The sequence below is a fragment of the Bactrocera tryoni genome, chromosome 1 (genome assembly GCF_016617805.1).
Source record: "Bactrocera tryoni isolate S06 chromosome 1, CSIRO_BtryS06_freeze2, whole genome shotgun sequence".
Taxonomy (NCBI): domain Eukaryota; kingdom Metazoa; phylum Arthropoda; class Insecta; order Diptera; family Tephritidae; genus Bactrocera; species Bactrocera tryoni.
This window is the reverse complement of record NC_052499.1, coordinates 13,666,775-13,682,060: the sequence shown is the minus strand read 5'-3', so window position 1 is coordinate 13,682,060 and position 15,286 is coordinate 13,666,775. Positions and strand designations below refer to the sequence as shown.

The 15,286-nt window shown below is 36.3% G+C and overlaps 4 protein-coding genes across 5 annotated transcripts; 2 read left to right on the top strand and 2 right to left on the bottom strand.

The window, feature by feature from the left end:
• Positions 1-427: 427 nt before the first annotated feature.
• LOC120766631 (laccase-3) lies at positions 428-4,602 on the top strand. Its single transcript, XM_040092248.1, has 4 exons — positions 428-893; positions 2,323-3,177; positions 3,252-3,991; positions 4,067-4,602. The coding sequence occupies exons 1-4, from the start codon at positions 836-838 to the stop codon at positions 4,319-4,321; spliced, it is 1,908 nt and encodes a 635-aa protein (XP_039948182.1). The 5' UTR covers positions 428-835; the 3' UTR covers positions 4,322-4,602.
• Positions 4,603-5,099: 497 nt separating this feature from the next.
• LOC120766630 (enhancer of yellow 2 transcription factor) lies at positions 5,100-5,896 on the bottom strand. Of its 2 annotated transcripts, none has more exons than XM_040092247.1 (3): positions 5,792-5,896; positions 5,644-5,714; positions 5,100-5,528 (listed from the first exon to the last, which is right to left on the bottom strand). In XM_040092247.1, exons 2-3 carry the CDS (start codon positions 5,697-5,699, stop codon positions 5,303-5,305), a joined length of 282 nt encoding a protein of 93 aa, XP_039948181.1. In that variant the 5' UTR covers positions 5,700-5,714; positions 5,792-5,896; the 3' UTR covers positions 5,100-5,302. The 2 variants fall into 2 exon arrangements, with proteins under 2 accessions (XP_039948181.1, XP_039948180.1); XM_040092246.1 differs by having other exon boundaries at positions 5,770-5,843.
• A 3,948-nt stretch (positions 5,897-9,844) lies between these two features.
• LOC120766628 (tubulin alpha-1 chain) lies at positions 9,845-12,119 on the bottom strand. The gene is made up of 2 exons (XM_040092244.1): positions 11,998-12,119; positions 9,845-11,398 (listed from the first exon to the last, which is right to left on the bottom strand). The coding sequence occupies exons 1-2, from the start codon at positions 11,998-12,000 to the stop codon at positions 10,049-10,051; spliced, it is 1,353 nt and encodes a 450-aa protein (XP_039948178.1). The 5' UTR covers positions 12,001-12,119; the 3' UTR covers positions 9,845-10,048.
• A 1,121-nt stretch (positions 12,120-13,240) lies between these two features.
• On the top strand, positions 13,241-14,384 carry LOC120766629 (40S ribosomal protein S3). Its single transcript, XM_040092245.1, has 2 exons — positions 13,241-13,352; positions 13,613-14,384. The coding sequence occupies exons 1-2, from the start codon at positions 13,323-13,325 to the stop codon at positions 14,315-14,317; spliced, it is 735 nt and encodes a 244-aa protein (XP_039948179.1). The 5' UTR covers positions 13,241-13,322; the 3' UTR covers positions 14,318-14,384.
• The last annotated feature ends 902 nt before the right edge of the window (positions 14,385-15,286 follow it).

Genomic DNA, 15,286 nt, shown 5'->3' with positions numbered 1-15,286 from the left:
TCTTGTTTTTTTTCCATTCCATGTTTATGGTATATGAATGTAAGTCACGGTAATTAAAAAATGTAAGAAGTATTCAAATTTCGATTCTACTGAAAACTTAATACTCATACATGTGTATATATGTATGTACATATATCATTCTGCCAAGATAAGTAATAACTAACAAGAATATGGTAAGATAAATTTATATATGAACATGAGTACATACACATGTACACCCAATATGTGTGTATGTGCATATACATATGTATGTAGCCAGTGATAACTTCAGCGCATATTTGTATAGGCTTATATTAGGACGATCTGATATCGACAACTTGTCTCCAGATTTTTGAAAAAGGTATAACTCAAGTCAACAGGTTTGCTTCTTCTTTTATAGAAAAAAAAAAACTTTTATAGAAAAAAATCGCTAAATGTACAGCAAAATATTAAGTTCATTGCGTAACACAAAAAAAAAAATCAATTTAGCTTTATAATTTCATGTGCGACCATTGTTTACTGTTGGAAAAGCAGAAACTTTTAACCTCACTTATGTCATTTTAACCAGAAATTCAGAACCTTATTGTATATACCAGCAGCTATAAAAGCATCATCTTTATGGGCGCGTTGAGTAGTTATTCAAAATACGGTAACGGTATATTTATTTAAAAATAAAACGTCAAAAAGTAACGCCAGTACGATCGCATAAGTGCCGACGGCTTTTGCCGAAAAACCTGTAGATACATAAAAGTGTTAAAAAATATTATTTATTTAGTGTTTATATGTGAAGAACTGGACATTACACAAAGCTAAAAATTACCAAAAAAAAATTTTAAAATATATAAATAAAATAAAAATGAACTCACTGCTAATAATTTCTCTGGCGATATTTGTATTTGGTGTGCTGTGTGAAGGTACTTACTAGGTACATACTTCCTCTAAGAAGTTAAACACATTTAAAGATATACATACATACATATACATATGTATATATATTCATATGAAAAAAGTATTTTGGAAACAAATTTTTTCGAACTCCGGTAATGATTGTTTATTTTGGACTATATACGCTAAAATATGGTTGAAGAGACTCCACGAGTGTCTCCTGTCACGACTAAATGATCTCACACTATTACAAACGACATGTATTCTTTCAGTGGTCCAATCGCGTGCATCTAGTTCTTGGAGGAATTTTCAAGCTATTGATTTTTTTAGAACAGAGTCTGTACCTAATAAATAAACATAACCAGTAAACATGGTTAGTCCGCAAAGTAATAGGACTTTGGGTAGAGGGCGTTTCTAGCTAACGAACGAGCGACTGGTCAGTTGTCTCCGAGCACCTGGAGAACAGGACAAACTTTTTCGAGTGACGTGTTTCTGTGAGTGGTGCAAGCCGAATATGCAGCGTTCGTTAGAGCAAAGGTTCGCGATCAAAAGGGTCTATCTGGTCCGACAAGACATCGCAGCCGATTGGAAGTTGCACCACCGCAACGCCCCGGCTGACACTGCCTTTCTTGTGAACAGCTATCTAACCGAGGCCGGCATCCCAACGCTTCCGCAGCCGTCCTACAGCCCAGATGTGGCAAGCATTTTGAGACGTCAGAGGAGATCTAAGTAGCATGCACTTTGGATCTCAAGGCTAGTCCGAAGAATGCTTTCCGTGACGCCTTTAATGCTTGGAAATCGCGCTGGCTGCGCTGCATCGTCGCAGAAGGTGCCTATTTTGAAGGTTTTTAAAATTTTTAACGATTGGTTCAATAAATTTTTTTAAATCGACTCAGTCTTATTACTTTCCGCACAAACCCTGTATAATTTCGTAAATGAAGATATTCAAGCGAAAACTTTAAAGCTTTTCTACGAAAGATCTTTATTTTACTCACAAAAATATATTCACAGTTCGAAGGCTTTTTAATATTTGAGAAATCTCCATTAAAACTTAAAGATATTAATCAGAAAGAAGAAAATATAAAGCATTCTATTTATAAACACTGTGCTCTCGATATTGATAAGGTTTTACCAAGATTCAAATGTTCGGTCCGATGTATAAAGCTTCAGATTTCAATGGCTAATTTCAGCTTCAAGGTTCCAGCTTGGGAACTCGACTTAGTTACCCACTCAAAATCACTAATTATTCCAAATCGAAGTTCAGTAAGACATCGAGGTGAGAACTTTATAACTTCGACAATTTTAAAGCATTTAAAAATCTATATACAAGTAGGTACATAGTATGTAAATGATCGTGGTCCGTATATACATATACATAAGTATTATTTCCTCCGCATAATAGGCTTAGAGGACTTCAAACACAAGTTTAATACTTTCAAAAATCATCTTTTCTTCAAGCATACATTAGCAAATATGAACAGATGCTGGAGCTCTTTCCTCAGCCCACGTACGCAGAAAGCAAAGCTTGGCGCAGTGGTCAATATAAAAATTTCGCCGATCACCCTTGTAAACGCACATGCCGCGCCAATGAGTCGATGACATGCTACTATTACTTCGTCGTGCACTACGACGATACCTTTAATCCGAGTTGTGAGCGTTATCTCGAGCAACGATTTCGCTTTAAGGTTGGTGGGCGTGAGTATATCGACACGTACGCAGTGCAAGATTTCGAAGGCTTCGACGATTGCAAGTATGCGGATGGCGTGAAGACGGAAGTTATGGTTGTTAACGGGCAATTACCCGGCCAAACGATCGAAGTGTGTCAAGGTGACATGATCGTCGTAGATGTTATCAATAGCATGCATGACATCACCACTATACACTGGCATGGCTTGCATCAGCGGCAGACACCGCATATGGATGGTGTGCCATATATTACGCAGTATCCAATTGAACCCGGCCAAGCGTTTCGTTATCGCTTCGAGGTGGATCATGTCGGCACGCATTGGTGGCATAGTCATGTGGGGCATCAACGAGGTTTCGGCATAGCCGGCGCGTTGGTGGTGAGACAACCAAAAGTGGAAGATGTACATGGATCTTTATACGACTTCGACTTCTCGGAGCACACAATTATGCTGCAGGATTGGATGTACGATCAAGAAGGCTCAGTGCCGCAGAGTATACTAATTGATGGTGTTGGACGGAAAATACCACCAGTAAATGGCAGCAAACCGATCAAAACGACACCTACCCTCTACTCAACCTATTCCGTTGTGCGCGGCGGCAGATATCGCTTCCGTGTAGTCTTTAACGGTAAACGGAAATTAATTATACTATTTTTTATTATTTTATGCCAAAGTCGTTTCGTTTACTATTACTCGTCACAGGTGTAGCCAATTGCCCGATAAGCATAAGCATCGATAATCATGAACTCATCGTCATTGCCAGTGATGGTAATGATATTGTACCCGTAAAGGTGAGCAAGATCACATTGCATGGTGGCGAACGTTTCGACTTTGTTCTGCACGCAAACCAAGCCGTCGAAAACTATTGGATACGCGTTAAGGGCTACAACTTCTGCAAAATTAATAGGTTACATCAGGAGGCAGTATTACACTACGAGGGTGCCAAGCGACGTGCGCTCCCAAAAGCGAAGGTGTTCTATTTATACGAACCGACTGGCAAAGAACTCAATACCGTCGATAAGCCACCCAACAATGATGAAAATCTAATCACAATTGTCGACTTGAAAGCATTGGAGAAACGCTCGGTACCAGCGGCCGTGCCACAACGCACCTTCTACACCAGCATGACCGTGCGCACCAAAAATCAGTTCCTCTTTCAGATGGACGATATCACTTTCACAATGCCTTCACGTGTCTCTCTGCTGCAGACACGCAATCTAGGTATTGGCCAATTCCTCTGCAACAAAACCCAGCAAGCTGCAATGGGCTTGAATTGTCGCAGTCGTCATTGCAAATGTGCGAATGTGATCGAGGTGCCGGCGTTTAATGATGTCGAATTCGTGATCTCGAGCACCACTGAAACGGCCCATCCCATTCACTTGCATGGCTACACATTTCGTGTGGTTGGCATTGGCGTACTGGGAGCTGATCGCATTCAAAATGTTAGTAAAGCAATAAGTTCTTGATTTCCACCACATTCACATATGTACATACACATGTATTTGTTATTTTTCCAGATAGAAGAGATTGATCGTCGCACACCATTGCCGCGTCGGGAGCGAGGTGCACCACTGAAGGACACTGTGCAAGTGCCAGCCTACGGTTATACAATACTTCGTTTCTATACGGACAGCCCCGGATATTGGATCCTGCACTGTCACATATCCACGCACTCGGAGATCGGTATGGCCGCGGTATTGCGCGTGGGTGTGCACAAAGAAATGAAAACGTGTCCGGTGAGCAACTGTGGGCTCTGCAATTCCGTGCTCTGAGCAGAAGATGATGAGTGCCTCCAGTATTATTTTTTTATTAAAGCAAAAGACATACATTTATATTTATATAGAATAATTTAAAATTAAAGAGCATTATTATACGTTTTTACGCTGCCACTCACTATTTTATTGACGTGGTTATATTGTAACATGTTTAAAGAGTGGATTTAGACGGGTTCTTCGAGTTCAAATGGTCATCATAATGCGCTGTTCCGACAGGACAGAAGTCGTAGGTCGAGTTCGTGTCAACGAGTTCAACTCCCGGCATCAGTAAAATCATATAAATACCGAAATTTAACCAGTGTGGTTTTTAAACACATCAATGGATCAAAGCCTACATGGAACTTATTTTGTAATGTTCCTAAGTTTAAGATTTCACTCGAAGAACCATATAATTTAACTCGGTGATTTAAATAGATTGGAAGCCTTTCTCTGACAATCAAGTCCATACGCACGTGGCTACAGAACGCTATTCGTCAAATAGCTCGGAAAATGCGCTCGACTCGGCTTTATGCGTCCACTCTGCGGGCAACCTTACACCCACATGCCGTAAGGAACGATTTTGTTACAAATAAACTTTATAATTTATAATTGTTGGATATAGAGTTGCAATCATATAAAGATGATGACGTCAGTACAATGTTCTTTGACCCTTTTTAAAAGTATGTGTCCCTATGTCTTCCACCAGTCAAATAATGTATAAGACAGCTCAAAAATGTACACTCTTAAACATATAACACAAATAATTATATAAAGCAAAAAATTAAATACGGCTTCATAAATTTTGTACACACAAAGATTTGTTCATTCCAATTACGAAGAGGACTTCACAAAAAGCGAGTAGAAATTGTGATATTAAAACATAATCCTTTAACTAAAAATAATACGATGCTCTAACAGTATTATCAGCATTTTTTGTATATATATATGTTTGTATAATTAAAATAGTTAATTCACGGCATCCTCATCTGTAACTTCCATTTACAAATCGATACCTTCTTGTGCAGCTAAAATTGCCTTGATCTTCATAAGTAGTTCTTTTTTCACTGCATCGGGAACAGAGGCACGAGCGCGTGGTGTAACGTCGGCAATTAATTGTTCAACTTTTATGTTGTTGCCTTTCTCCTTAATGATATTACGACACATCAGACGCACCTCATCACGCCAACCACATTCAGCCAAACGATTACAAAGCAAATCTTTTAATCTAAAATAAGCATTAACTCAATTTAATATTTAATATGTATTCTCCGTAGAAATGTGCCGGTATAAGCAGAGATTGATAGAAATGTCAAGAATTACATATGAGCGCTTGTACTTACTTGGAACGATCACCACTGAGAATGGTAGCCTGGTCCACAGTCTTTGTTAATGTCATATTAGTTGGTAAATTCTGTAAGAAATTGATGAGTTCCGAAAGTATTGCAAATAATAACTGGTTATATTATCTTCAAAATAATTTGCTTTTACTTTGAATTTAATTCTTGCAAATTGTTTTATGCCTTAGTCCGGGTTTGTTTACAACAGAGAATAATTGACAAGGCGACGAAAATGTGCACAAAACAAAAATATCGATAAGTCTTTTGATAAGGCAAATAGATGTAGTGGATATAGGGATTTAGCGAAAAATACTAAATTTTTAGGTATTCGCATATTATGAAATAAATTATGAAAATTTTAGCTTGTTTCACAAAGCATTTGTCAAAATAACGTATTATATAAAAATATTTCATCGTCTAAAATAGGAAATTATATGAAGAAATAAAATAGAAATTTCAAAACTCCGGTGGCAACTTTTGTGGGTAAGGCAGTTCATTTAATACTGACTTTTATTGCAATAGCTATGTTCCCAAACACGAAGCAAATTGACAGATTTTATGAGAAAATTAATGCGAAAAATTCGGGAAATAACTATATTTCTTTTCTCATAATTTTTAATAGCCAAATTTTTACTGTACATATACCCTTCCAATAGGGATGATATGATTTCTAAGTGTCGTTTCGACCATTTAAATATGTCTGGATATACTCAGAAGCAAGGATTCCATTATTTTAAGAAATTGTGTCATTGAATGGTCTCCAAGAAGTTGTGAGTTATTTGAAGTCATTGGTCTTTAACAATAAACCAGACTTTCTTCAAGCTGAAGAAGTCAATATTGAACGTGCTATTAATGACAAATGATTTGTTTTAGTGGAAAATTACTCGAAAATTGGGTTCATCGAATTCCTTAACAATTAGTGTGTTTTTGTTTATCACTATTATTGGAAAACCCTGTATTTGAAATGAAAAAAAACCGGAAATAACTGATTTATGGATAACTGTTTTCAAATTCGCTCAAAATGAATGGGTTTTCATTAGAAAATCTTAAATTCTAAAATTTTCCGGTGATATTCCGCGTAGCTTCCATATTACAGTCTTAAACATATACATACATACATATGTATGTATGAATATGAAGATCACCAAATTTAGCTTTAGGTTTAGAACCATAATACCATATTATTTGCAACTTGAGTTTCTGCATTCATTCAAATGAACATATGTTACTAATTTGCCACCAAAACAGCAGTCATGCATGAAAGCAGTAATACATATTCATATATAAAAATATAAGTACATATGTTTGTATATTCACACGATATAAACATAACCATAAGACGATCAACATTGAATTTGCAGAAATGAGTAGCTGTATACGCTCAAACAGCATGTTTCAGAGCCGGCCTCCGCAGTGGCCATACTTGGATAGCTTTTCAGAAACTAGTATTTTATGTATATGTGTAATATATTTGTATGACGTTATTTTTGTATTTTTGGTGTCTTTGGCTTTAAATGGTAGAGAATTTTTTCTTGCATCACTGGCTAGTTGTTGCGGTTTTGTAGCTCTCACCAAATATTTTCCAACATTTTTAGCCTCTCCTAAGTGTGTATATAAATATATATACATGTGTAAATACACATGCATGTGTGTATATGGATGTTTTTCACAAACATTTAGGTTGATCTATTTTCGCTGACGTCGCCATCTTAATAAATCTATTTTGAAAGATGTAAACTATATTTTAGGCTCTTCCAAAATGGTAATGCTTTGAGAGTACGCTATGCAGCCAACTAACTGCACATGTGCGTATGTATATGTATTTAATTGCATGTACATATGTATGTATGCATCTACCTTTCACGACTTCTACTCGTTGAAGTAGAAACAAACCAAAAATTTAATAAGATAATGAACGAAAGTGGCAGATGTTCGCTTTTAACGAAATTTCTTAATTATTAAATGATTTTTTTGCTGAAATACCGTTAAAAAATAAAATAGCTGTTTACAAATTTTCGAAAGAACTCAGTTAAGGAGGTAAATTTAGTAATAATAATATTATATTAGTACTAATATGATAGTATGTGTACATACATACATACATATGTATATGTGTATGTAGATATGCACGTCTTTCTATTTAATGGCGTACACTTTCATTCTAAAAAATTTATCAACTCTATTTCTTGATAAAACCGTGGAAAACACCGCAAATATTTAGATAAAAATATATGTATATAGACATACCTACAAATGTATATTTGCAGCGTTTACGTTTTGTTAAAATTTATATTCGAATAAAACAAAAGTCTGGTATTAGTTCCATATGTTCAGTTCCCTACTACCGGAATAATCACTTTCAATATCCGGCTTTCATTGTTTTAGTAGCAGCTATCCTCAGGCGGAAATATCATGATAAAGTCTGTCTGGCACGAGTATCAGTATCATTATTTAGACATATTGAGGAGCGAAATGGAACCATTTGCTTTCAATTTCATGTCCCTTGGCTGGACTTTTATGCAGGATACTGACCCAAAGCACACAGCGAAGGTCATAAAAGATTGGCTTAAGAACAGAAACAAATGTTTTGGATTGGCCAACGCAAAGCCCTGACCTTAATCCAATAGAAAACTTATAGAACGAAGTTAAACTTAAAACTCCTGCTAAAAATTTCAGAAATTTTGAGAATTTATGGGAAGGTATTGGTAAACCATCTCAAAGGGGAGATGAAAGAAGCTTGTAGAAAGCATAGTACTGAGATGTAATGCTGCGATTGGAAATCGGGGATATAGGACCTAGTATAAAAAACGTAAAGTATTTTATGACACATGACAATATTTGATTAATTTTTATTAATTTCACATGATTTTTGCAGGTTTTGTAAATTGTGCAACTTGAATATTCAATACTAATTATTTGTGAATTACTATTGTATGTACATAAGTGCACACCTTAAAACCTCGCTCAACACATTTACAATGAATGCGGAAAAAGTATTGATTTTTTAGAGGGCAAACACTGCGTTGGAACGTTTGAAGAAGAAAGGATAATGCGGCAAACAGACAATCCTATGAGTCATGCTTATATGTATGTAAATATAACGGCCGGCTACCTAGCGACAGCTATGTAGGGTATATATGAAAACTTATATGTACATGAAATCAACAAATACTTACATATGTACATACATATGTATATTCTTACAAATATATTCTACAAAGCGAATAAGGGTGTATTTCATAGATACGTGCCCACGTGTGTTTGTTGTACAAATCGTTACCTACTTTAATAACCTCGCCCGGCGTATGACAAAAAAGTGGAAATAGGTAGTACCTACATATGTATGTATGTATGTACGCACTTATATACTACACACCTTTGCAGCTGGCGTTAAATTAGTATTTTCTCCCAATTATACATATGTACATATGTGTAATTTTATAAGTCCACACTATTTTTTCATATTTACATACATATATAGGAATATAAAATAATAACTTTTAAGCTCAACAAAATAATGACTTATTTGGAAATCTACATTTCTCAGCTCAGCCAACGCTTTGATGATGATGTCATATGCGCATAAATACTTCACTTCACGTTGGTGTTGTTATAAACATGCGATGTAGTCACCAATGACGACGTTGGCAGCGCTGTTTTCAATTTAACGAAAATAAAAACAATCCAACATACTTAGCTACATACCTGTTATATGACTTACTATTATGTATATGCACAATGCCAAAAGCCTTTTGATCGCCTTCAAAGGAAATGTTAAAACTCTTTGGGAGAAGCACTGCAATCGAAATTCCCTACTAAATGAACGACTATAGCAAACAGACGCAGCAGGGGAACTAATTACAGAAACTTATTTTTGAACCATAATGAGATCACTGATAATTACATTATGAAGTTGCAATGCAATGGGCTTGATCATGAATGTAATAGCAAAGCAAAGCAAAACGTTAATGACTACCTAGAAAGCAGCTAAATGTGCCGGCGTAGAAAGCGTGAAATGCAGCGAGACCTACAAAGCACAACGCTAAAAATATCTAGCAGTTCGAGTGCAATGAACTTAGGCGCTATGAAAAAGTAGAAATCTGGAATATGTGCATCTCGTCATTCAAATCTTCTAATAGACAACTAATTATAAAACTAACTTCTATTTTCCCCACCCATGTGAATTGAAATACATATTTTTGAACTTCAAATGCAATTTTCATTTAATTTACTCTTCTTTTTAGTATTCTTGTGCATGTTTCTTTTTCAATGTTCAATTTTTTTTTTGTATAATCGTCAAAAATTATTCGTTTTACTCCTTGATTCGAACATCAGTTTTGTTCAACTTAAACAAAATAAATTTTCAGCAATGGGTATGCTTCTTTCAATACGCTCTTCATTCCGTTGTTTAATATTCTTCAGCACCTTCACCTTCACCGTCACCAGAGTCCATACCGACTTCCTCGTAATCCTTCTCGAGGGCAGCCAAATCCTCACGAGCTTCGGAGAATTCACCTTCCTCCATACCCTCACCGACATACCAGTGCACGAAAGCACGCTTGGCATACATCAAATCGAATTTGTGATCCAAACGAGCCCAGGCCTCGGCAATGGCTGTGGTGTTGGACAACATGCAGACAGCGCGCTGCACCTTAGCCAAATCGCCACCAGGCACCACAGTAGGTGGCTGGTAGTTAATACCGACCTTGAAACCAGTGGGACACCAATCCACGAATTGGATGGTGCGCTTGGTCTTGATGGTAGCAATGGCGGCATTGACATCCTTGGGCACAACATCACCACGGTACAACATACAACAGGCCATGTATTTGCCGTGACGTGGGTCACATTTCACCATCTGGTTGGCTGGTTCAAAGCAAGCGTTGGTGATCTCAGCAACAGACAATTGCTCGTGGTAGGCCTTCTCAGCAGAGATTACAGGAGCATAGGTAACCAGAGGGAAGTGAATACGTGGGTAGGGCACCAAGTTAGTCTGGAATTCAGTCAAATCCACATTGAGGGCACCATCGAAACGCAACGAAGCGGTGATAGATGACACAATTTGGCCAATCAAACGATTCAAGTTAGTGTAGGTAGGACGTTCAATGTCCAAGTTACGACGGCAAATATCGTAGATAGCTTCGTTATCAACCATGAATGCGCAGTCCGAATGCTCCAGTGTTGTGTGGGTGGTCAAAATCGAGTTATATGGTTCGACTACAGCAGTCGACACTTGAGGTGCTGGGTAGATAGCGAATTCCAATTTCGATTTCTTTCCATAATCGACGGAGAGACGTTCCATCAAAAGGGAAGTGAAACCGGAACCGGTACCACCACCGAAGGAATGGAAGATGAGGAAACCTTGCAGACCAGTACATTGATCGGCCAATTTGCGGATGCGATCCAAAACCAAATCGACGATTTCCTTACCAATGGTGTAGTGACCACGGGCATAGTTGTTGGCAGCGTCTTCCTTACCAGTGATCAACTGTTCAGGGTGGAACAATTGACGGTAGGTACCAGTACGGACTTCATCAACTACAGTGGGTTCCAAATCAACGAACACAGCGCGAGGAACATGTTTGCCGGCTCCAGTTTCGCTGAAAAAGGTATTGAATGAATCATCACCACCGCCGACAGTCTTATCAGAAGGCATCTGGCCATCAGGCTGGATACCGTGCTCCAAGCAGTACAATTCCCAGCAGGCGTTACCAATCTGGACACCAGCTTGACCGACATGGATGGAAATACATTCACGCTGTTGAAATATAAAGAGAAAGGAAATATTTATTAGTTATCGTAATTGGACCAAATGGTTTAGCAATAGGCAGTGGAGAAAGCATACTTGAGTATAGGTGAAAATTATTTTTTAAATCAAATATTTTACTACTTTACGATAAAGTAACAAGCCTCAGATTCTAAAACTAATTATATTCTCTATGAATTGGTGCTTATTTGCTTCCGGAAATAAAAAGTTCGGCTGTACATATTTTCTTCAAGTCGAAATGACGTAGCTCAACGGCGCCGCAGTCCGCGTCGACGTTTACTGCATTGGGTGCGGTCACCGGCTCACAGTATATAGATGTTAGATTTCTCCGATGAAGAAAATATAGTTTTAATTTTCGTTTCAAGTTTTTCTTTCATACTTTTTAATAGTTTGCAAACCAAAAATTTTTCGAAAAATATATGTATTTACTTTTGTAGATTTTTGCTAACGTCATCAAATCACGTTTTCTCTCTTGCCGTAATCACTACACTTTTCTTTAATTTTCACCAATACTCCACTTCCTTTTCTGTCAATTCGCCACGAACTTATACAATTTTAATTAAATCTTATCAGATTATTGTTTAACTTACCATTTTGAGTTTTTAGTTTTTAATAATACACACAAGAAATCACAAAGAGATTGGACAATCTAAGTTATCGACGTTCGGAGTAGCCGGTTATGAAGCTTACCAAACTGATATCGAATGAGTCAAAAATTTTCCTGCAACTTCTATTTATACGCTCAACAAAACGATGACGACGCCTACTATGCGTCGTTTTTCTCGGCCGACATTTTCGTTCAGTGCCATTATTTCGTTAGGTTTATTCGTAGAGGTTGGTATTGAAGCTGTGTTTATTACTATTTTGGTTGTGTTTCATGCATTTATTGATTTTTACCCAAGATACTTTCGGTAAATAAATTCCAGATGGTTTAACTTATGTAGTAATTAAGTTTAATGAAAACTTAAAACAATTTAAATACACTGATTATGTAAAGTTCTGGGATAAAATTCTAATCGTCATGAATTTGTTTACGCCTACGTACAGATAGAATGGCCTACGTGGGTGTAACTCCATCTGCATCTTAAAGGCGGAGTTTTCACGAAGCAAAGAGGGGCTTAACATTATATAATAAAAGTTTTGAAGTTGTCGTTTAAAATATACGCATATATAAGGAATCGAAACCAAAATTAGAATCAAGTGTTTATTTAAAGTTAGCAGTTGTTTTTGACAAAACTTTTAAGGGATTATCTCTCAAATATGTGTATCATACATCAAGCAAAACTTTAACTCAATTTTGAAAATTTCCACTTATTATAAATTTTTAACCGTTATTCGAAGTTCTGAATAATCGTTGCTACACAAGAGAAAAAAGTGTATAAAAATATAATAAGTAAACTTGTCTAATGTGCTCACTTTTTCCCTCAAGGGTTAATCACCGGAAACAAAATTTCTTTACCATATGATTATATATTTTGGTATATTGAGTGTATTAAAAACACATTTTTAATCAAAACAACTCTAAATTTCTGTTTTATAATCAATATTAAAAGATTTTCTATACAAATGAAAAATGTGTTCCTCAATTTATCTCTCAAAAGGTTTTGCATAAAGCATGTTTAGGCATTTAAAAATATAAAAAAATAAAACAACTAAAAATGAAAATAAGAAAGCAAATAATCACTATTTTTCTTAGAAGCTTTTTATAATTTTGATATGTTTAAATTCATTATTTCAAATTTTTATTTTAAGAAATTTTTTTTCATGCAATACATCCCTGTTGTACGAAATTTATCGATACCTTTTACGTTTACTCGACGATAATGCAGTTCTATTTGACTGCAATGTGGCTGGTAAAGCGGTGCGTCTTTCTTTCTGTTTGACCACGTTCCGTGCGAGACGTTTTTAATACAAAATGAGCCTTAATATCTCGAAAAAACGCAAGGTAACCAAAAGAAAATGATTTTATAGATATTATTACGTTGAACTTTTGTTCATGCTATTCAGTGTTGGGGGAAAGTAACGCTAAAAATTATAATTGGTGTTAATATAAAAAAATGTCATGAAAACTAACCTCAAAATGCAAACATCAACTGGGTGGCTCCTATTGCAAGCGAGCGCTTTAAGTAGATATTTAATTATTTTCATATAAATGATGAATTACAGTGGTTTATTAAATATTAATTTTGTTGTTTACTTTTACAGTTCGTTGCCGATGGCATGTTCAAGGCTGAATTGAACGAGTTCTTAACTCGTGAACTCGCCGAGGATGGTTACTCTGGAGTTGAGGTGCGCGTTACCCCCGCCCGCACTGAAATCATCATCATGGCCACCAAAACACAACAAGTGTTGGGTGAGAAGGGTCGTCGCATTCGTGAGCTGACCGCTATGGTACAAAAGCGTTTCAATTTCGAGCCTGGTCGTATCGAATTGTACGCCGAGAAAGTGGCCACTCGTGGTCTGTGCGCTATTGCACAGGCTGAGTCTTTGCGTTATAAGTTGACCGGAGGTTTGGCGGTGCGTCGTGCCTGTTACGGTGTATTGCGTTTCATTATGGAATCCGGTGCCAAGGGCTGTGAAGTTGTTGTATCCGGCAAATTGCGCGGTCAACGTGCCAAGTCTATGAAATTCGTTGATGGTCTGATGATCCACTCTGGTGATCCATGCAACGATTACGTTGAAACAGCTACCCGTCACGTCTTGTTGCGTCAAGGTGTTTTGGGTATTAAGGTGAAAATTATGTTGCCCTACGATCCCAAGAACAAGATCGGCCCCAAGAAGCCACTGCCCGACAATGTGTCGGTTGTGGAGCCAAAAGAGGAGAAGATTTACGAAACCCCTGAGACAGAATACAAAATTCCACCACCCAAGCCATTGGAGGAATTGGTGGAAGTACCAAAAGTTTTGTAAATTTTTAATTTAAAAAATATGCTTTTATATAGAAAGTAAATGTGAAAAAATAAATGAAAAAAATCAACACTGCCATTTTCAGTTGGGGGAAATAGATCGGTTAGGAAATAAGTGTTTGTAAATTAAATTGAAATTTTGTTAGTGTAATAAACTGTTTTTCAAACAGGAAATGCTAAGAAACAATTTATTGACATAAAATTTGTTTGTACGGTGCATATAATTGTGTCTAGCGAGAATTTAGCAAGTAAGAAATTAATATTAGAAGGCAGTTTTGAATCGGACCATTCCTAAATACGAAGCAAACATTAGCATTTTTCACCACAACAGAAACAATAACATAATTTCAGATTACCATTTTTTATCTGTTAATTAATTTCATTTTATTAATGCTTTTTGATGGAACTTGTTTGAACATGCAGAACACATTAAATAGTTTTTCATGGAACGCTTAATAATATTATATATATGTATGTATGTATAATACTTTGTAATCATCAATAAATTGTTTAATATTACACATTTAAACTATTACGCATACATATGCATGTGTATTTGTATATTATGCAGGTGTTATATAAGTATGTAAATATATTAGGTGTATAAAACTGTATTTGCAGCGGGGGAGCAATGCGCTCAGTTTGGTGTTATTAAGTTAATCTATACTTTGGTTTGTCGGGGAGATATATGTATGTACTGTTATATAAACATACATATATGCATATGTATATTTTATAAGCTGTATGCAATTGTGTGTTTGAATGGTAAAAAGGACTGTGTGGCCCGTTAGTACATATTTATTGTTATTAGCGTGCATGTGTGTTCATGTTTATGCATGTAATCAATTTGTGTGTTCTTTGTATTTTTTATGCGCTTATGTTTTACTATGTACATACACACATATACATATATGTATATGTATATGTACATATGTATGTATATATGAATCCGTTTGTGTCTATGTAAGCATAC